The sequence below is a fragment of the Ursus arctos genome, unplaced genomic scaffold (genome assembly GCF_023065955.2).
Source record: "Ursus arctos isolate Adak ecotype North America unplaced genomic scaffold, UrsArc2.0 scaffold_7, whole genome shotgun sequence".
NCBI classification, from domain to species: Eukaryota; Metazoa; Chordata; class Mammalia; order Carnivora; family Ursidae; genus Ursus; species Ursus arctos.
Genome location: NW_026623089.1, coordinates 45,944,969 through 45,972,953, shown reverse-complemented (window position 1 = coordinate 45,972,953; position 27,985 = coordinate 45,944,969). Strand labels below are relative to the sequence as shown.

The window sequence follows — 27,985 nt, the reverse complement described above, 5'->3', positions numbered from 1 at the left end:
TCCTGAGCCCTGCACAGTGGCAGCCCCTCTCACTCCTCCCAGACCAGAACTTTCACCTCAACAACCTTGTTCTCACGCAGACACACACATTCTTTTCAGCTCATCTCTCATTTGCCCCTTTCGTTTGCTTGGGCAAACTCTCTCTCCTGCCTCAGAGGAATCCTACGAGTAACCAGTTGCGTTGGGGAATCCAAAACAACCTTTTAAGGCTACCCTTGAAGCCCATTTATAAAGCTGTCTTTAGAGGGAAAAAAATACAATGGGGAACCTCATGTTTTGAAACTTGAAACAAGCAGAAAAATTTATTGCTCTTAGGTTGGTTGATCCTACAAGTCTTGATCAATGTTTAATGCAACCTAAAAGCAAAACGAAAAGTAAATACGCTTTAATACAGTTAGAGCTGTGACTATATAAGTGAAGCTTTTTGATAGTTTCAAATTGATTTCGGGTAAGATCCAAGCAAATGTTCTCCAGCATTTATTAACCCGTCCTTTCTTCTACTTGTCTAGCTCCCCTTTCTTATTGTTATCTTTCTGGCAAGGGTCCTCCTCCTGGAGCCACCCCTAAATGATTGAATTTCTAAAGCATTCGCCCGAGGCCTGTTCAGCGCAGGCTGCACGCTTTCCTAGGTACGCCAGCTCCTTGACAGCGTCTTGCTCTCTCCATCTGCTGCGCTTAGCTCAGGCTAACTCCTCAAGCATCATTTCCTCAGGAAGACTCATCCAGGCCAGGTCCCTCCTCACAGAGCATCTGCCCCCAGCCCACAACCCCAGAGGGCAGGGAACCCGTCTGTTCTGTTCATTGCTCTTCGCTAGCTCCCTGCATGGTACCAAAACACAGACATCTAATAAAAATGTCACTACTGACTGATTAGCACCAAGCCCTTTCAGGTCCCCCTTCTGAACAGGCCGCCAGCGGCATCTCAATCTGAATTACTGCACTGGCCTCCTGACGGGTGTCCTCACACCTCTCTCTCCACCCTCCCCTCTATGCTGCTACTTCTGGCCTTTCTAAAATGCTGATTGCTGATTGCTTCAGCCTCCACTGCCTTTAGGATAAAATCTTCATACTAGTCTGGGCACACAGTACCAAGCCTTTCATGGCCTGCTCCTGCTCCCTCCCCTGCCTGGTCTCTCCTCCCTCCCTGCCTCATACCCCCTACTCTCCCCTGGGGGGGGGGGTGTCTCATACTGGCTGTGCTCTCAGACCCTCCCCCTCCCACCCCTAGCAACCAGTCACCAACTTCCTTCAGGAAGCCTTCCCTGATAGGGCTCCTCCACTGGGCTGGCTGCTGCACTTTGTCAGTGCACATGGTTAGGTCACTGACTATACCCTCTGCCCGGAGAGTCCTGGTCTATACCCGCAGATCTGGCTTAGTTATTAACAGCTCCCTGTCCACTCTCAAAACCTACTGCTCTGGCCAATAAATTACTTCATCACTCTAGCAATGACTATTAACTGCTTGTCCAATTGTCTGTTCCCCCCCAGGTAAGGTAAATAACTGTGTGTTTTATGCACAACAGCACCAGGCACATTGCCTGGTACGTAGAAAACACTGTATGTTTATTAAACAGGAATGTACTTATATACGATAAAAGCATGCACTTTCTTTAGGATATTTATCTGGTGCTGGTATTTGCCCCCCCCCCCCAAATTTAACTTAAAGATTATGTATTTCACCAAAGGATTTTAAATATATACTTTGAAAAGATTTTGAGATTTTCAAAGCCTAAGTCCAAAATATATAAATCACTCTCTGAACAACGGCACACTATGACCCCAACACTAGCGTCCAGCTACCTTCCCATCAGTGCTGACACATCTGCAAGGAGCCAGACGTGTGCCCACCCCGACCCTTGTGGCCGGCAGCACACGTTCACAAAAAGGCAGAAGGCCCATTAGGAATAGATCGTCAGCACCCAGGCAACTGATTTTCCTTCTCTGACACGGAGGGCGCCCATTTGCCAACCAACCCTGGCCTCCTATGCACTGAGCTTTCCCAAAGTGAAAAAAAAAAAAAAAATCTGTTTTCACCAACCACTTTCTTAAAGATACTTACATCAGATAGCATCGGTTCATCAAGTTCTTCCACTCTGCTCAGGTTAGGTGCCCCATAGCGATCGCTAATTTCAGCTAGTGTTTTGCCTGAGTCTGATGTTACATCCTACAATCGTTAAAATTCATTTTTAATTTTAAACGAGTTCAAAATTAAGACACTAATTTTTTTATTTCAATAAGAAATGTCTGAATTATAACATCAAACTTCAACCTTAACAGAATGAACCAATACCTGTTAATAGAGAGAGAATTCTAGAAATAGATGCTAAAACTTAATTAAAAAGTACATTTCAGAAATTTAAGATATATCATTGTACGTAAACATATGGTCAATAAATAATTCACGACATTCTGGTTTTTAAAAATACAAACAGAAAACGAATGTCCCATTTTTATCCACTTTGAGATTTTGCTTTAAAGCACATCGGTGCTTGTGAATTGTTGTTACTAGAACACATACTTGGACTATCAATTTTGATAGTTTCCTTATTAAAAAGTTTAGCTACTAATGCATCAACATTAAGCTTTGCCTTCCAGGACACTCATGCATTTCACTTAACATAGAATAACTTTTCCTTCTCACCTCCGAATGTGAACTATCTTCACTCTTAGCTATATTTTCTATATTCACTCTCATCTCCTATAATATATAAAAATGAAGAAAAATATTTGAACATACTTTTCATTTTGATTCCATGTTTAATTTTCAAGACGTTTTATTTTTACATAATGCTATGATCAATCTAACAGCAAACAGGTCATCACTCTTAAAGGGGTGATCTGAATACATGTAGTATAAAACTACAGCTCGCAGTCTCATTTAACACTCGCTACTAATAGAAAACCATGTTCTTGTTTTTTTTAAAGATTTTTTTATTTTATTTATTTATTCGACAGAGATAGAGACAGCCAGCGAGAGAGGGAACACAAGCAGGGGGAGTGGGAGAGGAAGAAGCAGGCTCATAGCGGAGGAGCCTGATGTGGGGCTCGATCCCAGAACGCCGGGATCACGCCCTGAGCCGAAGGCAGACGCTTAACCGCTGTGCCACCCAGGCGCCCCAGAAAACCATGTTCTACTTACAATTAAACAGAACTCTTTTAAAAAATGAAATGATCTAAAACGTTAAACCTGAAGCCAAATTATTAGCCAATGTGACAAATGACAAAACAGAAACCTCTCTTCTGTCACTTTACATCACTGAATCTTCACTGAAGAGAAAGGGGTCTATATGTCTGTGTATTTAAGGGCACGTGTGCAAGTGCGTCTATCTTTGCACTCTACGGCACTCAGACTAAGATAAGCTCGGCCTCTGTGGTTTCGTTCACTATGTGTTTTTTTTTAACTGTGTATAGGGCTTTGACTTTCTCTTTTTAAGAATTTCATTTTTTTTAATTCAATCCGTCCTTCCAGCTTTTAAAAAAGTGCTTTAAATAATGATGCTCTCATCTAAGCCATGAATACACATATTCTATAAAACCTACTTCTGTTTTTAATTTTAATTATGGAATAAATAGAAGAGTCACATGTGAATGAGAGAGACCAGCTGGGGGCACCTAGGTGGCTCAGTCGGTTAAGCGAAATAGCCTCCATATTACAAAGAACTTAACCTTGAGCATCAGCCACCGCGGTTAGGAACAACTGTGCCTGGACTGGAGGGTGGCTTTTATCACCAGGCCAGAGCTCTGCGGCTCACAAAGCAGTCTCACCCATACGATCATAGCTGACCCCACAGCAAACCAGCGAGTCACTGCTAGTCATATTATGCCCTTAACCCTATTTTTCAAAAGGGCAAACTGCGATTGAAAAGGTTGTAACACTTGTCTCCGTCAGACAGCTAATGTGTGGCATGTCTCTGAATTTCATGTGGTAAGAGCTGCAAGAAACAGTTTGAGGATTCTACGAGGTTTTAAGTAAAACAGACTTTTTTAAATATGTAACTTCAAATTACCTTCTCTAATTGTTCTTGAGCTCTCTGTAGTTCTTCTATTCTTTGTCTCTCTTTTTCCTGCATTTCCAACTCCAGCTGGAATGCCAGCTGTTGCTGAATATTCAGAAATAAATAAGTCATATTAGCGTCAGATCAATTGCAAGGAATTAACTGTAATCACTCTGAAATGTCCCGGGATAATTAAGTTTATACCTACCTTAATTTCAGAAGCTTACAAGAATAAGTGATCACAGCCGCCTAATACTTCAGCTTTTACAAATATTTCCTGAAGTCTAACATAAAAATGGAAGCTTCCTTAACTGCTAATTTGTAGAAAAGCACAATTGGTACAAAATCAAGTTATTTTCTCTGTTCTTCTTGAAGCAACAAATGAGATTGCAGTACTTTTTTTTAGATAAAATCCTTTCAAGCATAGATGGGTGTTCAAAGAGCCAAACCTTGGTTGCAGAAGAGTGGATGAGAAAATCTAAAGTATATTATCCGAAACTATAGATAATCAAAAATATATTGGTCCCAACTCAACACACATTCCACACTAGAGTAAGGGTCAGAAAACTAAGTTCTGTGGGCCAAATCTGACCCAGTCCTGTATTTGTACAGCCCATGAGCTAGCTTTTACATTTTTAAATGGTTGAAAAATATTGAAAGAATAATAATATTTTCTAATATATAGGAATTCTGTAAAATTCCAATTTCGGTGCCTATAAATAAAGTTTTATTGAAACACTATTATGTTCATTTGCTTACTTATTGTCTGTGACTATTTTTTCACACCAGCACAGTTGAGCGGTTGCAACAGGGACCGCAGACGGTGCTCTCATCACTTTGCATTGCTGCTCAGCACACTCCAAATCACAGTGACATGGGTTTATCTCAGTAGTTCTTGGGAGTGCCACGGTCCCCCCACACCATGACATTGTTTAAATCAGTGTGTACGCATCACGTCCTAACAAGAAAAGAAGTGGACTGTGAATGTTGCCCCTTTAAGATACAATGGAGAGTATTTTATCACCAAATTCAATGGCAAAGTATGGTGTTCATTAAGCAAGGATTCTTTACTAAACAACTGCAATAAACATCAGTATGACCAGAATAAACACTTATCATCACAGTATTCTCGACTCGCATGAAAACAAAGGTCAGAAATATTAGAATATTTTAAACGGAATTATCTCATCATCGTAAAATTTCTACACAAAAGAGCCTGCAACGAAAGCAAGTGTCCAAGTGGCTCATTTGTTAGCCAAGCAAAAAAGTTCATTTCCCAATGGTGATTTAATTAAAACGTGTTTGATCTCAGTGTCCCGGGAAAAAAAATAAACTGAAGTTAGGATTATTAGCCTTTTGGCAAAAACAGTTGCTCAAAGAGTTGATGACACTGGGAGCAACATTAACAGTCAATTAAAAACAAGACAAATTATTTTGAGCGATTTTTCTTGGCTCTTGATGGGTAGACAAATGTTCCCAACGCTGCTCAGCTGTCGTCGTTTACTGGTATCAGTGCTGGGTTTGAAGTGACTGAAAGATCAGCCTCTATGAACAGTCTTCATGGAACAACTACAGGCAAGAGACATTTTCTTTATCTTTCTTTCTTTCTGTCCGTCTCGCTTTTTTTTTTTTTTTTTTTTTTTTTTTTTTTTTTTTTTTTTTTTTGTAAGAGAGGGAGTGCGTGCATGCATGATGGAGAAGGAGGAAGGAAAGGGAGACTCTAAAGCTGGCTCCATTTGAGCTCAGAGCCTGACTGGGGGTGGGGGGCTCCATCCCACAACCTGAGATCAGGACCTGAGCTGGAATCAAGAGTAGGACGCTTAACCGACTGAACCACCCAGGTGCCCCAAGAAATATTTCCATACTTGTTAAGAAACGTTAATTCAGTACAACCAGCTGTGAAATCTGCTAAGACGTGTTACAACCCATGTTGATAAAAATGTGGGTGGAACCAGAAGGAGGCTTAGTGGAACAAATTTACAAAGCTTGTGAAAATGCAGTGTTGAAAGCCTAAGAGTATTCATTGTGTTATTCAACAGCAGGTACTCCGCAGAAAATGCTCGAATCTGTCATGTGCTATTGAGCCAGCAGTGCCAACAGTGTCCTTCATTCACTCTTATGAATGCAACCATCATCAGTTCTGTGGATTTTTGTCAGAAACAGAAACGGAATAAATCTTGGCTTGCCCCAGCACACAGCAGGTGCATATGGCTTCACAGTGGTGATGTGTTACTGTGCCTTGTGCGGCTCAGGACCAAGACTGAAATTTTTTGGAATGAGAAGAATCATTCTCAATCACTATTACCAAACTTCAAATGGCTTTGGAAATAAGTTTTGCTGCAGACTTAATAATGTTTTTAAGTCAACTCAAACTAAACTTACAAGGCAAAACAGCACTTATATGTAAAACTTAACACCTGGGGAAAGCCATTTCAACAACTAATGTTTGAATCACAATGTCAAGCTGCTTAATACACTTCCCATGAGATCAAAACCTAAAACAAGAAACTAGACGCCCCCCATTCCCACACAAATATGCAGCAGGTGTATTTCCCAAGCTCAGACTATAGGTCTGATTTCAGTGCAAATGAAATTTCCATATCCCCAAATCCAGTTAACTGGGTAATTGAGAAGCTTTTACCAACCTTCAATTGGAAGTGCTTAATCTATAGGGTAATGACATGCTAAAAGACAAAAGAAGATAAAAATCGAATAGAATTCTATAAATGCACTCCAAGAGAAAAATATGGTCAAAATTATATGCACACGGACAGATATCAGCATTTGGCAGGACCAATCTCTCAGTTATTTTCAAAGATGAAATATTAAAATCTCATTCCAGATCAGCATTAGCAGATAAATGTTTTCAATCGATTTTGATGATAGGGAACATTAACTTTGAACTCCAAGTAAATGAAATGTTATCTCTTAAAAAATAATCTAATTCTCCTAAGGAGTAAGCCTGTATTCCAAAAGGAAAATTGTATTAAATTATGATTTTTAAAAATTTTTATTTCATCGATATAATTTGTGAAAATTTTTCTCTCTTGCTATATCTACACATTATATCATAATACATACATGTCCCATTATGTCTTTCAAATGCATTTTTAAAAAATAATACATTTTTATAAATAAAGAGATAATAAACAGTCATTTCTATTTATTTACAGAGGGTTGTTAAAGGGAATTTCCTGGTAACCCTGTATTATCCACACTGGGATAAAAGTGATGGCGTGGGTCGTTGAAGTGTAAGAACATAGCATTCCATCCACTTTCAGATATTGGTAGAGAAAGTGAAATGACTAATCTCTCAACAACAATGCAAAATGTAGTTGTTAAATACCAACCACATTGGTCAACAGAACCAGTTTCTTAACATTTTCAGGAAAATTTCAAAACTCAAATCAAACAAACAAACCAATAAGCTCTTACTTCCTCAGTGAGCTCTTAGGTAGAAAATGGCAGTCAAAGTACTTTTCTGTTCACAGGGCCCTGGGCTTACTGAAGAGTGCCTAAAATTTCAAGGAATTTCAAGTCAGTGGCACAGGCGGTGAGAACAACAGGGAGGGGACCAGTGTCCTGACGCCCCAGCTCACTTGACTCAATGGTGAGCTCACAGCACCTGTCTCTTTGCATCTCTGGCTCACTCTCTCTTAAGCTCTTCTCCAGTGAACCATCTCTCCACAGGCCCCTTTTCCCTTCTCTCCTCTATTTCTGGCTACCACGCTGTTTCTTTAACAGGTCATAAAATCTTCTGCAGAATGTTATTGAATTTTCCACTGTGGACCGAATGCTCAGGGTTCAGTGTACAGTGGATCCCTTCATACTGGCCAATAGGATACAGCTAGAGAAGTGCTTGATTTCTACTATCACCAAATTTTATCGAAGTAAGATAAAGTAGATGAGCCAAAGAAAGTTAAGTAATCCCACGTTTGCAATGGGATTGTCTTGGAGAAGAAGAACTGCTGCGAAGCTCTCCTCATTCTGAGAGACAGGGGAAGACACTAGCTGTAGAAGCTGTAAGACGGAGGGCAGATTCACACTCAAAGTTGGGGGAATTCTGTGCCAGACGCTTGCCCATTTGGATGATTGTTTGACATCCGACTCAACACTCTGCAACCTCCCCATAAGAATAAACCAAACGATTGAAAAATGAAGATTCAGGAGCAGTAAAGTTCTCAACAGCCGTATCTGTCTCAGGTGCCTAGAATGTTCTGCCCCAGTGTCGGAGATGAGAGTTTAGGCAGAGAAGCTATTTGCCATTACTATATTTTTCTTTTTATCCACACACCCAAATAACAGGCTTCTTTCCCTTTTACATGTGTGTAGACTTGAGTCGAGACTCTAGGGTTAAGCACTATGTGGTAGAACAATGGGGATAACTTAAATTTAGTTCAGAAGCTCTCCATAAATTAAATTAGTCCAAAAGCCACTCTGGAACTTTCCCTATCTAGTTTACAATCCATGACTCATCCCTGAAACCATTCTCTTACCAACATTTTCAGCTCCCCAATCCTGCTACCCCAAACCTACTTCAATCAAAGGGTTTGCCCTTTCCACATCATCCCTCAAATCTCTAGGCCTAAGTGGAGAAAAATCACAGAATCATAAAACCAAACCAAATGGCAACATTATAAATGCCTGGTCTCTAACTCTGACAGGGTGCTCAATGTTATCAAGTAATGCTAAGTTTCCTGGGCAACTCCACCATTCTCCAAAGCTACCATTTCAAACCCTCCCTGCTCTCCCTAGACCTCCCACTTTATCACCTCATTCTTGGAAGATGATCATGGCCCTACTTCATAAAGAAGAAAGAGTCATACAGAAACGGCTTTACATCTTGTGCCACAAAACCTATATATTCACATGTACCTCAACCATCCTCTCCCTATCTCTTAACATCAACCACCTCCTCCCCTCTGCTCCTAAATAAACAAACAAACAAACAAACAAACACCCAACCTCCTTCCCTGAAAATCTCCCTGAAAGCATTACCTATACTCACCATCTCCCGTTACACTCCATCCATGCATACTGCTCCCTCCAAGGTCACCAGTGGTCTTCAATGAGCACTTTGCAGTCTTGCTCTCACTCAACCAGCAGTAGGCATGGTTGACCCTTTGGGTCTCTCCTCTTGGCCTCCACAAAAGCACACTCTTTGGGTCTTCCTCCCACCCCACTGCTGCTACTTCTCCAGCAAAGACATAGATACAGAAATACAGAAACATGAAGATATAAGAGAGCCATTCCTAACTCACTAGAGATGGGGGGTTTTTCACACTGAGGCTGACACCGCTAACTCCAGTCACCCCTGAACCGCCGCACTTGTCTCACCTGCTGGAACAGGAGCTCCTCTGCTTTGAGCCTCTCCATCATCTCCTGCTCTATCACAGCTAGTTCTCTCTCACGCTCCAAGTCGGCCATTTCCTTCTGTCTCTAGCAGTGTTTAAAAACAATGCCATGTGACTAATTTGAGATAGAACAATTTATAAAAACAATCTTGAAAGCATGTTAATCACCAACAATAGGGAAAGGGAAAGCAAATTTTACTCTACTCATTTAGAAAATGAGTAATAATTTGGGGAAATGTTTTATTTGAATAAAGAGCATAAAATTAAAATTATACCTTGGGTATAATCACAATTATGTAAGAAAAAAAAGTCTACAAATGTATTGGAAATCTATAGAAAAAAGATCAGAAGAAAATACCGAAAAATCTAAAGAGAAGTCTTTAATGGGATATTTGTTTTCTGTTTTTTCATATTGTCCAAGGTTTTCAGAATAAACATGCTATTTTTATAATAGAAATAACATTGAACTTTTTAAAAAATCAGACAAATGGGAACAATTGTTTTACTCTTCTAATTTTCTGAAAGAAGGTCCCTACTTACCAGTTGCTCCATGGTCACGTTTTCCTTATATTTGTAAATCCACAATGCTAAATATTCTATTGGGTCCACTGGCCGAACTCTTGCCACTTCTGCAAGACCTTGAGTTAGACAAGTCCCAAGGCACTTTTGAAGATATAGTGACTCCATGTCTCACCTCTGACTTCTAAAAGGTAAATGTTTTTGCATTAATTCAGGGAGTGTTTAATAAAGCACAATAAAATTAGAGTCCAGTGAGGCCAACAAGGCATTACGTCCTGTCATGGGCACCTCCCATCAGGGTTGACACAAGCAAGCTGGCTCCATGAAGCTTCTACCAGTTTCCAAAAAGACTCCACAGATGTCACAACGGCGACCACTAAGATGCACTTTCAAAATCCCGAAGGGCGCTCAAGGCCAAGAGTCAGAAAAGAACAACAAAGAAAACCCCCAACCAGCAAAGGGAAGGAAATAATAAAGATTAGAGCAGAAATAAATGATCCAGGAACTAAACAAACAAACAAACAACAATGAAAAAGAAAAGAGTCAGAAAAAGGGATCCCGTCATGATTGTGAGGTGGCTACATGCCAAGCAGTGCACTCAATCAGCACAATGCGGGTAATCAGGGTCATGACCCCTGCTCTGCAGGTGAGGAAGCCCGGGCACAAAGAGCACTAAGTCAACATGGTGAGCGTGGGCTTCATACCCAACTCTTGACTCCAGAGTCATTGTCTTAATGATTCAGATGTTACTCCCAACCCACAAGGGTCAGTTTTAGAAAACATCACAACACTGCACCCCCAAAACACACAAAAGTCCACAAATCTCCAAGGCCAAAGAATTAAAAAAAAAAAAACATCGCAGAATAGCATGTGAAGCTCCTCACACTTTGGTCCCAATTTCTTCTCAGCCTCACCTCCAGACATCTCTTCTGCCTCCAGCATATCCCAGGCTCTACGCGGAACATTCTGCCATTCTGCCAGTCACACCTTGCACACTTCCATCTCCAAGACTTTTGCCCATAATGATTCCTCTCTATCTCCCAGCTTAGAAGATTTTTCTCCTCACCTGCAAGATGTAGGTCATCTCTCATTCTCTGAGCCTTCCCAAGCAATGCAAAGGAGATTCTCCTTCTCCAAGCGACTCGCACAGCACCTGTCATGCAACCTGAGAATCATCTGTGTACACACACAACTGTCCTCCCAAGACAAGCTCCTTCAACTCCTCAAGGAGTGCATGCTGGCTTCCCATGGAGGCAAGTGAATGAGTTTCTCCACTCTCCCAGTAATGTTCCAGGCCATTCTGTTATGAAGATGGACAGGAATAATCTTAGACCAGATAGGAAGGAAGGAAGGAAGGAAGGAAGGAAGGAAGGAAGGAAGGAAGGAAGGAAGATGAAGCAATCACTGTACTTCAGGTGTTTCGAAAAAACTGATCACCCTCAAATTACCCTTATGGAATCCAGTCGCTTCTAAGAATCTAATGAAATGTATTCATTATTCAACAAACATATTCTGAGTACCTACTACAGGTCAGGCATGAGCTGAATATGAGAGAAAGGAATGCCAGCATGCCTAGTCCTGTCCCTGGACAAAAGCACTGAACATTCTGCATAAAATTTCAGAAACAACAACCTCTTGAGGTTCGTAAACCCCAACAGTGCTCTCATTTGATGGTGGTGAAGGTATAAAATAGTATAGCCCCCATGGAGAGGAATTTGGCAATATCTAGCAAATTACATAGGTATTTACCCTTTGAAACGTGGATCTCACTTCTTAGATCTTAACTTGCAAAAATATGGAGTGATGATATAGGCACATAGTTATTTTGCGCCGTGACTTAGAATAGTCAAACTGGAACCCCATCCAAAAATTCATTCTTAAGGGACCAATGAGATACAGCAACACAATGGATCACTGTGCATATATATTATGTAAAAGTCATGAGGAAGATCTCTAAAATAGGGAGTGATCTCTAGGACATAGTGTGAAGTGAAAAACAAGGTGCAGAAATTGTAGATAGTATGTCACCTTTTGTATTACAGCAGTGGGGAAAGGAATGTGTAGGTGTGTACAGAAATGTAACCATAAAAACTTAAACTCTACAAACTGACATGAATGAACGGAATTCCCTTTCAGTCTGGCATTGGTGTCTTCTTAACCACACAGAGAGAAGAATTACAGTATTACAAACGAGTTTGAGACACAGTATCTTCACTGTGCTTCTTCAATGGGATATACTCTAAAGACAAAATTAACTACAGTAACATCTCAATGTCGTTTGAAACGAAAAACAAGGAACAGGTTCCTGCTGCTGTTCCAGAAAGATAATAATACATGGGAAAGGGACCATGTCCCCAAGGGAGAAACCTCTGGCCTAAGAGTAGCATCCGATCGAGGGTAGGTGTCACATCTACGGGCATAGATTAGCAGAACCCAGGTAAGCCCATTACTTGGCTTCACAGGTTTCCTGTCCGTGACATGGCGATAATACCCATCTCACAGGTTGATGTAAGGAATGTTATTCTTCATATACACCAAAAGCCATCTCGGCTCAATATAAGAAAGCCATTTCCCAGAGAAACGGCTACCTCAAGCCTGAAGTTGTTGTCACAAGAAATAGAAAGAGGTCCTTTGCGCATATCCAGGAGAAAGCCGGCCAGTCTAGTGGGAAAGGAGGGGATTCGGGTAGAGTTACCAACCGCAGCACACAAAAATACAGGATGCCCAGTTCAACATGAATTTCGGAGAAATAAGGAATAACGTGTTAGTACAGTGTAGCATAATACAAAATCTTTCGTTGTTTATCTAAAATTCACAATGAACCGGGTGTCCCGTGTTTTATCCGGCAACCCTCAATTCGGGGCGCTTGGGTTCGTCTCCCGCCTTTCGGGACTCCTCCACCCGGCGTGGCCAGGCCAGCGGAAGAGAGCCGTGGGGGTGGGGGGAGGAGGAGGAGGAGGAGGAGGAGGAGGAGGAGGAGGAGGAGGAGGAGGAGGAGGAGGAGGAAGGAGGCGGCGCTCCCCAGCCGCTGCACTAACCTCTCTCCGCCCAGAGAAGCCCGGGCGTCGCCTGAGCCCCACACCACTCACAAGGTCCAACGGCTCAAACTGCCGCCCCGAGGGATTCCCGCCGAGCGCTAGCAACCCATCTGTGGGAAAGGCGCCCGCGCTCTCGACGCGCGCGCGCACCTGACGCGTGCGCCTCCGCCCTCCCCACGAGTCGCGTCCCGTCGCTAGGCAACGAGCGCGCGCGCGCCTCAGAATCGGAGAGGGCGCTCTGCAGAGCTGCAAGGGCGCGTGGAGGGGTGAGCGCGGGATGCGGCGCGGGTAGAGGGTGAGGGGTGGAGAACGCGCGGCGGCGAGCCAGAGGCTCGCGGGTGGGGGAGTCGGGGCGCCAGCGCGATGAAGGCAGGGTAGCGAGCGCGCGGCGGAGAGGAGGCGGTGTGAAGGTCGTGGGCAAAAGGCGAGCGCGGGGTGTGGCGGGGGCGCCCCGCAGAGGAGGGAGCGCGGGGGTGGGTGAGCAGAGACTTGCCACCTGGAGTCTGGGAGGAGGGGGGGCCGAGAAGAGGAGTCGAGCCGGCGGGTTGGCCGGTGCGCACTGGGGGCGACGGAGGGGCGGCGGGCTACACGGCCCCTGGGCCAGAGGAGACAATCCACGGAGTTCGAGGGCTGGGTATTTTCACGGCTTCGCACCTTTGAGATTAATGGTGACCTCTGCTTGGTTCCTTTCAGAACCAGCTCAGGCGCCCCCAACCCCCGGGAAGCCGTCCAACCTCCGCCCAACCAGAGCCATTGGAGTCTTCCCTGACCTAGTGTTTCGTGTACAGCACTCTGCTAGCCACTTCCCACGTTCTGTTTTAATTTATGTTGGGCAGTGCTGGGCAGGAGAAGCCTCCCTAAACGTTGGTTGAGGCAATAAGTACCAGAGTGGGCGCTGACAGATAGCAAGCCTTCACTGGATTAAGTCAATATTTCCTGAGCACCTACGGTGTGCCTAGTACTGGGAATATAGTGTGAACAAAGACCATCTTGTGCTTTTTGCCCTGCCTACTGAGTTGCAAGTCGGTGAACAAGGAAGGGCACCGGGAAAAATAGTCTCCCCCGCCCCTTGGTATGTGTACCCTGCGTTTGTGGAGAGAGGGCTGTAAAAGGCATCCCCTTGGCCCCTCCCTTTCCTGGCGGACACCGGCAGGCTCTGTTATTCCGCCTCTGCTGTCTTTGCATCAAGTTTTAGTAACTCTCACGTCCCATTATTTCATTGAGACCATTGTCGAAAACGTGCAATTTAGAGCAGAGGCTTACTCCAGAAAGGGTTTGCCACACCTAAACAGAGAAGCAGGCATGCAGGGGCTGGGAAGTGGAGAGGCTTTTTGGGGAATGCAGAGTTGGTGATTCTGCCCTCTGGGAAGGGCAGTTCTCCCGCGACGCAGGCAAAGTAGATCTGTAACTGAATCACCTGGGGATTTTGTTAAAATGCAGAATCAATATGTAGGTGTGGGGGTAGGACCTGAGAATCTGCATTTCAACAAACCTTCAGGTGATGCAATGCTGCTGATCATGGACCACACTTGGAGTGAAAGGGGTGTAGAAGATTGTTCGTCCAGATGCATTGGTTCAGGTGGGCCACAGATTAGCACAAGTGGACCACCACGTGCCCCCATCCCTACCTTCCACCATTATCCCAAACTTAGTGGCTTTATTTTGTTTTTTTTTTAAAAGATTTTATTTATTTATTTGACAGAGCACAAGCAGGAGGATCAGCAGAGGGAAAGGGAGAAGCAGGCTCCCCTCTGAGGAGAAAGCCCGAACTGGGCTCTAGGGAACAATCCATGTCCTTGTCTTTTCCAGCTTCACAGGCTACCCACAGTCCTTGGCTCATGGCCCTGAATGAATCACATCAGATCTTCTCTCTCAACTTCTACCATCATATCTCCTGTTCCCTTGGGATTACAGTGAGCTTCCCTGGATAATCCAGTATCCTCTTCCTAAATCAAAACCCTTCATCACATCTGCAAAGTCCCTTTTGCCAAACAAAGTGACAGATTTCATAGGTTCCAGGAATTAGGACATAGACACTTTGGAAAGCCATTACTCAGCCCTACCACACTGTATTTCCAAAGAAAGATTACATTTTCTAACTTATTCACATTTCAATGACCAAAACCAGGATATTTAACCTTGATATACTTCTTTTTGGGGGCGGGGAGAACGTGAGTGCAAGCAGGGGGAGGGGCAGAGGAAGAGAGAATATTAAGCAGACTCCATGCCCAGCACAGAGCCCAATGTGGGCCTTGATCTCACGACCCTGAGATCATGAACTGACCCAGAATCAAGAGTCGGACACTTAACTGACGGAGCCACCAGGCGCCCCAACCTTGATACACTTCTGTTATGTAATGTACAATTCGCGTTCAGTTTCCCCAACAACACTTTATGAAAGTCTTTTTTCTGGTTCAGACTCAATCCAGAAACATGTGTTCCATGCATTTGTTAGGCCTGTTGAAGATCCTTTGATCTGGAATGGTTCCCCTCCTTTTTTTATCTTTCACGATCTTGACATTTGTAAGAGTATGGGCCAGTTGCAGGCTGTCTCTTGATTTGGCTTTGTTCATAGTTCCTCAATTAGATTCAAGTTTTGCATTTTGGGCAGGAATCCTCAGAAATATATTTCATCCCCCTAAGAAGTGCATCCCATCAAGAGACACGTGATGTCCCTTTGTCCCTTGATTAGTGATATTTCCTTAGATCACTTGATTAAGGTTGTATCGGGCAGGCCTCACCACTAAAGTTCCTACGTTTCCTTTTGGAATTAATACATAATTTATGGGGAGAAAATTTGAGACTATATGAATATCCTACTCTTCATCAAATATTCATTGAGTTTTAGTACTCACTGATGATTCTGGCTTGCTGCAGTTATACTATGATGGTTACAAAATGTTGATTTTTTTAAAACTCAGTTATTCTTTCCCTATTTATTAGTTGACATTCTACCTTAAGAACCTGCCTTCTCTCCCATTCACTCACTTACCAATCTGTTCTTATATTGATTCACAGATTTTTTATTTTACCCAATTAGTTATAACCCATTATAGTCATTATTTATTTCGATGGTCTAATTGCCCCAGGTTGGGCTAGTAGCAGCCCAATCTCCTGGCTCCTGTGTCCTTAACCATTTATTTTCTAGCATTTTTCTCCTTTCTGGGACAAGAAAATGCTCCCAGCTTCTTGGGCCTTTCCTGCCCCAACCTTGGAATTCACCATTTCTCTAAGGAGTCCTGATTGTTCTTAATGGCGAAGGCTATTTCAAAGCAAATTCCCTATGCTCAGTGTGCTCGTTGCTACTTAAGTGTTTTTGCTTCTAGGCTTTTGCAATGGAAAGAGCTAGGGATTATATATATTTTTTCTATAGGCATATCTATGTATCTTTCCTTCTTTAAACTGAAAACTGCCTCCCAGAAAATGTTAAGACTGGAACTGAGCCTTTATTATTCACTTCATTATTAGCTCTTTTGGACCTAAAATGTGTAAACTTCCGAAATATGGAGGTGGTCAGAAATAGGCCAGATGTTAGTTCATTGTATGTCACAGTCTTCCACTGTGATGGCTAATATTTATTAAACACTTATGAGGGCTCCCGGGTGGCTCAGTCAGTTAAGTGTCTGCCTTCGGCTCAGGTTGAGATCTCAGGGTCCTGGGATCAAGACCCTGCTCAGCGGGGAGTCTGCTTCTCCCTCTCCCTCTGCCCCTCCCCTCTGCTCGTGCTCTGTCTCACTCTCTCTCTCTCTCTCTCTCAAATAAATAAAAAATCTAAAAAAAAAAATCTATCTATCTATATATGTATGTATGTATGTATTTATCTATTTATTTATTAAACATCATGTGCCAGGCTAAGTGCTTTACATGTATTTGTTATCTCTTCTAATCCCCACAATTACGAGGCCCATACCTTTATTATTTTGTTCTACAGATGAGAACACCAAGGCTCAGAGAGACCGGGTGGCTTGTTGAAGATCACACAGCTAATAAGCAACAGCACCAGGACCAGAACTTGGGTATCTCTGTTCCCGGAGTCTGTGTTCAGACTGCGGCTCTACACGGCCACACCTAACTTATGATCTGACTCAGGCTACATTGCCCATAGCTCCTGAAATCCGATTACTAGTAAATACCAGGCCATCAGCTCAACCTCCACTAGCTTCTTGCTTGAGCACTAGAGTAGAATAGTGTGTTACGTGCTGGCAGAGCCCATGACCACGGGTAGCTACAGTGCCTGCCCTTCTCCCTCCCTCTCCTCCCCAGGGCTTCTCTGTGGTCCCTTCTGAAATCAGTAAGCCCCTCTTATCTACGTCACAGATGACTGTAGCTTCCAACCTCACAATAGCACAGCTTGCTGGGTCTTCAGAGCCCCTCTCGGAACCTCCTGCCTGAGCAATTATTTTCTTCCTACTCAAGGGTAGAGATGCGTGTGTAAGTGGAGACCTTAGCCACCCTTAACCACCACTATATCAAGCTCCTTTGGGGCCTCATGACATCCAGGACCTATTATCTGATCTAAGACAGCAGGAGAGCTTTTTTTAAAAAGTCCATTTGAATGTAAGAGCAATTGGCAAGTATGTATTTATTGTTTCTTTTGGGAAGGGTGACACCCAGAAGTATCTCGTATTTATCCTGAAATGAATCTGATTTGACTAGAATGTGTGTATTTTAAAAATCAGGTTTGATTTATAAAGTAGTGTGACTCCGCTATGCTGTTCTCCCGGCCCGCAGGGATGGAAACTGACTACCTGAAGAGGTGCTTCGGAAATTGCCTGAGCCAGGCGCTTGCAGAGGTGGCGAAGGTTCGGCCCAGTGACCCCATAGAATACCTGGCTCACTGGCTTTATCATTACAGGAAAACCGCTAAAGCCAAAGAAGAGGTGCGTATGTGCTCGGGATCATCTTGGGGAGGGCTTTCCAGCTTTCTCACGGTAATCTGAAGTCCAAAGCAGGATTCCAGAGCTAGCCCAGGAAGTTTCTTTGTTTTTTCACTTTTGAGATTGCTTAGGCCCAGATATTCCTGAAGCGTGGGGCGGGCTAAAGAGGGAATCCAAACCAGAGGAGTTGTGGAGTTGGCAGGCTTGAAGCTCCGAGGAGGCAAAAGCTAGTCACAGGAGCAAACTCAGGGGGCCCCCAGGACCTGGGCCTGTGGTCTGTCCCCTTCATACAGGCTTCCCAGGGGCTGACCTGAAACTCCACCCTCCTCTCACCCCAGGAGAGCCAACAGAAGATCCAGCTGGAGGAAGAACATGATAATAGCCTCAAAGAAACCGGAATGACAGAAATGCTGAAGCAAGAAGAACGTCAGATTCAACAGCGGTATGAAAAGTATCACAAGGTAGGGAGGGAGGAACCCAGCAGCGGGCAGGTGCACACCCCAGAGCTGGACACTGGGAAATCCACAGGCCAGCGAGGCCACAGCACACAGTGCCCTGAGGCTCCCAGAGCTTGCTTCTCTCCATCTTCTTATGTATATATGTAAACCGATCTTACTGACAATCCTGGCAATGAAAAAAGGAAATGTTGAACGGCAATCCCATTTTAGATTTCAGGAAATACCTTAGATGTTACTGGTTTTAAAAAATCAGATTATGGGGCGCCTGGGTGGTGCAGCCGTTAAGCATCTGGCTCAGGGCATGATCCCAGCATTCTGGGATCAAGCCCCACATCAGGCTTCTCCTCTAGGAGCCTGCTTCTTCCTCTCCCCCTGCTTGTGTTCCCTCTCTCGCTGGCTGTCTCTCTCTGTCAAATAAATAAATAAAATCTTTAAAAAAATAAAATAAAACCTCATAAGTCACTTGGAACTCATATATTTCCTTACAAGATCCTTTGAACCCTTTTCAAAACTTAGTCCGTATTTGAGAAACCAAATACGTTTGTCAGTATATAATTCAGGTATATTATTTTATTTATTATATACTGTTTACTTAAGTGTTTTAGTTACTATGTGCTATTTATGTATGTATCAAGCCACAGATGCCTTCTCTGTGATGCTGTAATACTGGTCATAAATTATTACCTTCTCGTAGTTGGAAACAGTTGTGTGTTCACTAGCCTGACAAGCATATCTTTTATCTCCCACGACTTTTGCCACCATCTTCTGAAAAGCACCTTGTGCCACTTTCGTGCTTTCCACAAAGCCGCTTGCGTGATACCTGGACAGGGAATCGATTCGCGGGGCTAGATATCTGACATCTTTCCAACTATCACTATATCCTGTGCATTAAAACCTTCAGTGCAGTTTCGTTCAATTCACTTAGCTCTTGCTAGTTTCCAAAGCCGCCTTCGACGAAGAGACATGAAACTATTTAGCTCATGTACACTCACGCGGATACGCTCAGCTCTCCTCATAATTCACAGATTTGTTTTTTAAGTCTGGATGTTTTGTAGGTAAATTAAGTCAAAAGAAAGGTAGTTGGGGCGCCTGGGTGGCACAGCGGTTAAGCGTCTGCCTTCAGCTCAGGGCGTGATCCCGGCGTTGTGGGATCGAGCCCCTCATCAGGCTCCTCCGCTATGAGCCTGCTTCTTCCTCTCCCACTCCCCTGCTTGTGTTCCCTCTCTCGCTGGCTGTCTCTATGTCAAATAAATAAATAAATAAATCTTTAAAAAAAAAAAAAAGAAAGGTAGTTTCATACTACTGTTCGACACTAGTCTAGTCTAAAGGAACTCTCACTCAGGAATAATTCATTCTTTGAACAGTTGCCGGGAAACGGTAGAGGGGAGGTCATGACTCGGAAGTTGTCATCCCCTTGCTGCCCCCCCTCATCCCTTCCTGGCACCATGCTTCCCTGTTAACGAAAATATCAATGTGTATAAGGCAGGGAAAGACTTCCAAAACTCCACCCTGGTTTCATGATGCCTTTATTAAAGACAACTTTGCTCATATTAATGTTTTGAATTGTCCCATTGAGTTACACCCAGGAGGTTTTACACCCTGTAGCAATATTCCTTTGCAAGATTAGATGAGTAAAAACTATGCTATTCTTTTGCCAAGCGTGAGACAAAGGCAATTGTCAGGGAAGACAGGAATGAGATCCAGCAGGATGCCTGGACTAAGGGCAAGTTCTCACTTTTGAGAAAGAATCCACGCACAAATTATGATGATGACAATTGGTGCCCTTTGTTAGAAGGAAGCAGAGAGGCCCAACAGGGATCTTAAAACAAACTTACCTGGCCGGGGAGAGCTACTCTCATGGTAAAAATTGAAAGAACCGGGCAGAGGGCAAAGAAGTGAAGGTCCTTCAAATAAGATGAGATTCTAAGTTCTCATTTCTCCTTGGCTCAAGGCCAATTGCAAACTATTCCTTGCTCCTGGTCATTTTCAGATTTTGAGTCACTAGTGCTATAAAACCTGGTCTCCAGTAGGCCCAGGATGGGTTGCCTCAGATTTCAGCCGGCTTGCTGATGGGTTTTTATGCACATACTCAAAGTTTTGCAAAATTTCCGTTAATGTCTTAAAACCATCATTGCTCGCATATACCTTAGAAAGCCTTTGAGTACCCCAGTGAGTGTGTCAAAAAGAGGAGTAGAAACAGCACTATGTGTGGTAGAAATCACATCCACTTATAGCACTCGAGAAGAGATGTTCAGCAGAGGTGGCGTTTGAGTCCGACCTAAAAGAAAGCTAGAAAAAGTTGCCCTTGCATTGGTTTCTCTTTATTAAGCTGAGGCAGTTTTGAGTAAGTAAGCCATAATTCTGAGTTTGAAAACAATCCCTTTGTTTATAAAGATGTAGCCATACAAATGTTTTATAAGTACATTTTTATGAAGTGAATACAGAGATTTATTGCATATAGTTAGAAGGGTCTTACATATCACCTGGGCAAATACTTCACAGACCTGTCTGTAGTGCCCCACAGGCTCCATGGGACACAGGCTCCATTGGACAGGTCACAAAGATGGAGGTAGAGGTGGCTGGGGGAGCTTAAGCTCCAAAGATTCCTCCCTCACCAGGGACTGAAGTCACATAAATGCTAGACTGCAGGATATCCTTTCATAGCTCACAGAGACTGAATTTATTTTTTCAATCTTTTTTTCTGTTTCAGTTTGGATCCTTTCTATTGATCTGCCTTCAAGTTCACTGACCTCTTCTCTGCAGTGCCCAGTATCCTATTTAGGAATTCAGTGAATTTTTTCATTTTGGATATTGTACTTTTCAATTCTAGAATTTCTATCAGGTTCCTCTCTGTAATTTCCATTTTCTCTGCTTATCTACCCTAACTATTCACTCGTTTTGCTCATTTTTTCTCCTTTAAATGCTTGCAAATGTTTGTCATAGCTGGTGTAAGTCCCTGTCTGCCAATTCCATGATCTTTGTCATTTTGGGGTCTCTTTCTATTAAATAGTTTTTTTCTAGACTATGGTTCACATGTCTAGTAATTATTGCTTGTGTGCTGAACATTGTAGGTGATACTTTGTAGGGAGTCTAGATTGTGTAGTTTTCCTTTCACTGGTGTTGAGTTTTGCTCTGACAGGCAGTGAAATGATTGGTGAGTCATCTTGATCCTTGATCCTTGACTTGTTTTATGCTTTGCTAGAGCAGATCTGTTTCAATTTTGTTATTAGTCTTGGGCATGAAAATGGCAGTGCTGTGTTCTTGGCATACCAAGTGTGTTTTAGTCTCTGCTAATGACTCTTTCGCTTTTTTGTTTCATGTAGCCACTGGTATCTGTAGCTAGTTCCACAAAGAAGACTGCATTCATACAAGAGAACACAAAACCCCTTGAGAAGGATGCCTTGAAGCAGGAGTCTCTGCCAGGTACTTCCAATACGATTCCAGGAACGCCTCAATAGATTCGCTCTCGAGAGTCATCTGACCAGACTGACTGCTGTGTTGAAACTCCCCGAGAAATAAATTCCTAGGCTTTTCAGCATTCAATTGCTCCTCAAATGCATCCTGGCTCCAAATCTCCTTCTTAAGTGGTCAAGAGGTGGGTGATTTTTATGACGCTTCTCTCAAAGCTGCAAACTGAGAAAATGGCCATCTAGGCCTCTGACCTGAAGATAGTAACTATGTGGATTAAACCAAGAGTGGAGGGGCTGTGGAAGGAGATGTCTTGCGCGGACAGACTCCCCAGCCGAAGTTCTGTTCTAGTAGCTGTGAAAACCCTTTAATCATGTAAACATTTGAACTACTGACAGGATAAAATAAACTCATAAGGATTTCAAATAAGTAACCAAAAGGCTATTCCCTCTTGATTTATCTTTTTTTTTCTTTTTTTCTTTTAGATTAGACAGTGAAAACACATCCATCTCATGTGTTCAAGTCTTGACTTTAGGTGAACTTTCCAGTCAGGCCTAGAGTGTTTCCACACGTCCTAGAGTGTACCTGTGTCACTGACAGCAGGTATTTTAAAACAGCTCCAGTGACAGTAAAGCTCAAAGGGAGGGTGTTTTGGCCACACACCAAGAAGGTATGAAATGGTTATTACTTCCACAACGAGGCTTTTGGGGAAGAAGAGGATGGGCTCGAGGTAGCAAGGAAAGGAGACCGGCGTGGGGTTTGTACTGCCGTCAGGGGTGGGCCCAGGTGGGAGTTCCCGTCCTTGAGGAGAGGCTTGTCTGGTTTGAAACTCTCGCTGTGACCAAGTTGGGAGCATCTGAGTTTATCAGCTTGCCCAGATGTGGGGAAGAGGGAGAGTTGACGTCTACAAGCTGTCAGCAGTCAGACACCAAAAGTTGTCACCTGGAAAGCTAGGCTAATTTACACTCCCATTTGAAAGGACCCATTTCTTTATACTCTTGCCACACTGAGCTAGTTATCTTACTTTTATTTTCTGCCAGTCTAATATGTGAAAAATACTAAAGTTCTTTATATATGTTCTGGATACTGAACCCTTCTCAGATATATGCTTTGCAAATACATACTATTATTATCCCCATTTTACCGATGAACAGTCTGAAGCACAAAGGCATTAGCTAGCCTGTCTGAGCCCGCGTGGCTAGAAGCGGGAGAGCCAGTGTTCCAACTCCCAACAGTTTGGCTCCTGAACTCACTCATTGGCACTGCCTTCAGAACAGCGACCTCAGAAATCAGCTGGTTACGGGCATGGGCTCGCAGCCTGACTCATCCCTCTCCCAACAGAGATGGCCCTACTCCACAGCCCAGGACAAACCAAGTCATGAGTGGTGACCAAAGTCTCACAGGCTTTACCAAAAGCTACGTTTGCCCAGGGACTGAACGGCAAAGTAAAATGGCCAAGTCCTGCCCCCCGCCCCCCAGGGCAGTGCCTGGAGGTCACTGCCAGTGCTTGGGCTGCCCCTTTTGATGGACATACTATCTAGAGGAAGCGCGATGCCTTCACTCAGTGTATGGTCTTTCTCGCCTCTCTCGCTGAGGTGACATCATGTATCCCATGTCTGGCCAAGCTGGCTTTGCTTTCAGTGAGCAACTGAAGGCTAACCTGAGGGCGGACAATCACGTTTTCCTCACCACCTAGCTCTTGCGGTTGGCAGCTCTCCTCACTGGTCTCTCCCTTAAGAACAGCTGTGATGGGCAGGAGAAGTAAGAGATTCAGCGCTGAGTGCAGGGGAGGAGCTCACTGACCACAGTACATCCACTGCAGGGAGAGACGGCAGCGGAGATGACAGTGGGCGAAAGACACCATGAGGAGCATTTGAGACCAGGAGAAGGGCACGTGCAAAGGCCCAGAGGCAGCAGCGAGTACTCACTAGAGAGTCAGCGGGGTGTGCGTGGAGGAACTGCTGGAGAAGCCCAGGGTGCAGGAAAAGGGTCGGATCTGGGAGATGCTGAGGAGGAGGAATCCACAGTGAGTGGGAAGGAGAAGTCTAGAATGGATCCCAGCTTTTATTTGTTTAGAGAGAAATGAAGAGCCTGAGTAAATTTGATCCAAAATAGTGCCTAATTTTGAAGTGACTTTAAAATCAGGACTGTTCCCAAAGAGCAAAAGTTTAGGATGGAGTGCTTCTGCCCCCAAAGGATATGTGTTCAGTCAGACTTTCTATACTTTCTCTTTTTTTAAGTTTTTATTTTAATTCTAGTGTAGTGAACATACAGGGTAGTATTAGTTTCAGGTGTATAATAGAGTGATTCAGCATTTCCATGCATCACCCCGTGCTCATCACCACAAGGGCACTCCTTAATCCCCATCACCTATTACACCCGTCCCCCACACCCACCTCCCTTCTGGTCACCATCAGTTTGTTCTCCATAGTTAAGAGTCTGTTTCTTGATTTGTCTCTCTCCCCCCAACCCTTGGCTCATTTGTTTTGTTTCTTAAATTCCACATATGATAGATGAATGAAAAAAGAAGATGTGGTATACACACACACACACACACACACATATACATACACACAATGGAATATTACACAGACATAAAAAGAATGAAATCTTGTCATTCGCAACAATATGAATGGCCCGAGAGTGTATTATGCTAAGCAAAATAAGTCAGTTAGAGAAAGACAAATACCATATGATTTCACTCAGACTTTCTATACTTTCTAAAGGGAATATGCAAATTCCCACTTACCCCTCAAGTTTATTCTTCCACACGTGTTTAAAGAAACATACAGTTTAAAATGCATTATCTTAGTTTTCAAGACCACTATCTGACTTCTTTTGTCCCAGGCACTACGCTAAGTGCTTGACTACATTATCGCATTCAGCTCTCTGAGCACTCCCCGAGTTGGGCACTTTAATAGTCCCTGTGTTATGGCTAAGGAAACAGCTAAGGCTCAGAGATGAATGGTTGGCCCAAGGTCAGACAGCCGGCAGGTGGTATTTGGGTCTATCAGGAGCTCACACACTTGACTGCTAGGCTGCGTTGCCTCACACTTGCTGATAAAAGAAGTCTAACTCCCCTGTCCATGGACATTTTGCTCCAAGTCAAATTACAGTCTTTTTCTTACCTCTTAGATGAAATGAAATCTTCAAAGAGCTTTCAAATGATCAGTGTTATCCAGAAGCATTTAAGCCCACTCATGCATATTTTATTGTCTTGATTATCAGCCAAGTTAACCGATGCTCTAAGCATTTGCAATCCCAAACAAGATACTTCAAAATTTCATCTTAGATCCTTTTGAGATGCTGTTAATAACCCATGAAAGTCATAAAGTCCATAAATTAAAGTTTTTCCCAGTGATAGAATAAGATCTTCCAGTAGAAACATTCTTTTGAGTAATTACTACTGATTTGATAGAATAATATCTTCCAGTAAAAACATTCTTTTGAGTAATTAGTACTGATTGATGTCATTCTTATATTTCTATATAGACTGTAAATATTTTTCAAAAGGCAGAATAATATCCTATGGGAAATAAATACCCCTTTTTTGTCTTGGGAAAGAAAATAAGAAGGATGACTTTTGGGGAACAAATACAAAAGCTATGCTCTCACAACCAGATATGTTCAGAATATGAAAATGAAATAGCTTGTATTAACCAACAATATGGCTTTAAGAAGATGCTTGTCAACAAAGAAAAACTGGTGAGTGATTTTCATGGCTGGATTAAAATTTATGATTGGTGTGAAGATAGTTCAATACTTAAGCCAACAGGGGTGCCTGGGTGGCTCAGTCGTTAAGCATCTGCCTTCGGCTCAGGGCGTGATCCTGGCGTTATGGGATCGAGCCCCACATCAGGCTCCTCCGCTGAGAGCCTGCTTCTTCCTCTCCCACTCCCCCTGCTTGTGTTCCCTCTCTCGCTGGCTGTCTCTCTGTCAAATAAATGAATAAAAAATCTTTAAAAAAAAAATACTTGAGCCAACAATTCCTCAAGGAGGCTTATAGGTAAGTCATAGTGTATGTCTCATATTAGTAAAGGGAAAGTCCTCTGGGTCTTTCTACTTTCATGTTTGAGTTCTGTTTGTCAAGAAGAAACTTCTTCTAATGTCTTTCAGCAAAAGGCAAGTCCAAATGTCATAGAAAGAAGAGAATTTCAGTTAGTGTTCCCAGACAACAGGACTTTGGAAGCCATGGTCAGAAGTCATGTGGGCACCAGATGGGGTTTCTTGGGTCTGCTGTCCTCTAGAGTCATGGTCAAAAGATACCCATCCCAGGGGCGCCTGGGTAGCGCAGTCGTTAAAGCGTCTGCCTTCCGCTCAGGGTGTGATCCTGGCGTTCCAGGATCGAGTCCCACATCAGGCTCCTCCGCTGGGAGCCTGCTTCTTCCTCTCCCACTCCCCCTGCTGTGTTCCCTCTCTCGCTGGCTGTCTCTCTGTCACATAAATAAATAAAATCTTTAAAAAAAAAAAAAGATACCCATCCCAAAGAAATGATTAGAACAGGAAACAATTCTTTGGTTGCCATTGTCCAAAAGGACAACCTTCTGGAATAAAATGACAGGATCCAAAGATATCATTGTCTGAAAATATCACTCGTATGGATAATTTTAGGCAAAGTGAAATGGAATGCTCAAAAATATCAAGAGACATACACATCATAGACAGGGGTTGTTGGGGCAAAAATGCTCCATAAGAGGCACCAGGAAAGAAAAATCCACATATAATGCCAAGAAGGGAGAAATTCATGAGAAATCATTGCCCCTCATGATGAAACCCATGGCTATTTCAGCCAGACTGCAGACTGCAATCATTCCCCACTCCTCCCCTCAAAAAGTCACTTCTGGGGACATATTCCAGAACCAGAATGGGCCAGAATGAAATCGCTCCAGATCATTTCTCTGGAGAAACTAACTATGTGGATGCAAATAGCTGAGAAGAGACTCTGCAAGAATTATCAGCAGGGGAGATAAATTCTACAGATGAGCCTGACCAAGGAAAAATCTTCATGAGTAATGACCAATAGAAAGCAATTTTATGAGAAAAGTTAGCCCAGGAAAAATTCCTCAATATTTATCACTGTCATAATCAGTACATAAAATCGGCATTTATGAGATTCCTCAAAAATCAGTTGCTGAATAAAGAGATTCCATGAGTAAAATTAGCCACAAAATAATTAGCCCAGGAGGGTCCCTTGGAGGCCTGAGATCCTTGGATAAACATAGTCAAGACAAGGCTCTTCAAAAAGTAGTGTATGTGGGGGCACCTTGTTGGCCCCGTTGTTAGAGCATGTGACTCTTGATCTCGGGGTCATGAGTTCAAGCCCCATGTTGGACGTGGAGACTACTTAAAAAAAATTGTTTTTAAGTAGTGTGTGTGTGTGTGTGTGTGTGTGTGTGTATGTAGTTCTTTTTTCTTTTTTAAAAAGAGACATGATTGGGGCACATTCTTTAAGTGACATCCATGGATACCTTGTCAGTGGGCAAATGTGACCGGAACCAGTTCCCCAAGCTGCTCCCTCGGGTAGCTCTCAGATAGAAAAGATGATGACAAAGATATGATCTCTCACAAGTCTATTCAGGAGCAACTAAATCCAATGAACAAAAATCCAGAAGGAAATTTCCCCCCGCCGCCAAATTCTGGTCTGAAAGAAGTGTTCCATTTAGGACATAATTACAGAGAAAATGGCATTAAAGAGAGAAGCTCCCACCAATAGGATTGGCCAGAAAAGAAGATATTCGGAAAATTCGTACAGAAAAATAATGTCCAAAGATCAAAATGCTCAGAATAAAACCTCAAAGAAGGCCGGCTGTGAAGGATGATGGTTTGTTGAATCACTGAGAAATGATAAAACTAAGTAAATCTTGAAATCAGGAGGAATTAAACCGATGCATAAGGGCAAGCCCCGGGCAGAGCTTCTTGGGATCACTGTTCAGGAGTAACAGGTTTATTGAAGAGGTTCTTCAGGACAACATTCCTGAGAACATGACTTTTGACAAATTAGTGTCCATCTCCAGATCCCTGCAAAACAAGATATCAAAAGAAGTTATCATTGTCATGGGTAAAGCTACTAAGTAAAAAACCCTAAATAAAGAGCAACTTTCTCAGCAAATGTCACCGCAATAGTAGTATATACGTCTGGTCAAATAATGCCATCTGGAGATTAAAACTTCAAGTATAAGATTAGTCAGGATAAAAATCTTCCAAGCAATTCTTTAGAAGAGGAACAAGTAATGCATAGTTTGAGGCAGGGCAATTGTTCCCAGCATATGCGGTCAGCAAATCTATGGAGAGGAGCCAACTCAGTGAAGTTCCCTAGCAAACATTAACCAAAGGGAA

General features: G+C 43.1%; 2 protein-coding genes across 2 annotated transcripts; one reads left to right on the top strand and one right to left on the bottom strand.

The window, feature by feature from the left end:
- Positions 1-278: 278 nt before the first annotated feature.
- Positions 279-10,044, bottom strand: DYDC1 (DPY30 domain containing 1). Its single transcript, XM_057308797.1, has 5 exons — positions 9,890-10,044; positions 9,333-9,434; positions 4,008-4,100; positions 2,060-2,164; positions 279-356 (listed from the first exon to the last, which is right to left on the bottom strand). The coding sequence occupies exons 1-5, from the start codon at positions 10,034-10,036 to the stop codon at positions 327-329; spliced, it is 477 nt and encodes a 158-aa protein (XP_057164780.1). The 5' UTR covers positions 10,037-10,044; the 3' UTR covers positions 279-326.
- Positions 10,045-14,403: 4,359 nt separating this feature from the next.
- DYDC2 (DPY30 domain containing 2) lies at positions 14,404-22,056 on the top strand. Its single transcript, XM_026504008.4, is given in 5 exon segments — positions 14,404-14,485; positions 16,838-16,922; positions 17,638-17,786; positions 18,122-18,244; positions 21,565-22,056. Coding segments are annotated over 4 exon segments (618 nt in total). The 5' UTR covers positions 14,404-14,485; the 3' UTR covers positions 21,826-22,056.
- The last annotated feature ends 5,929 nt before the right edge of the window (positions 22,057-27,985 follow it).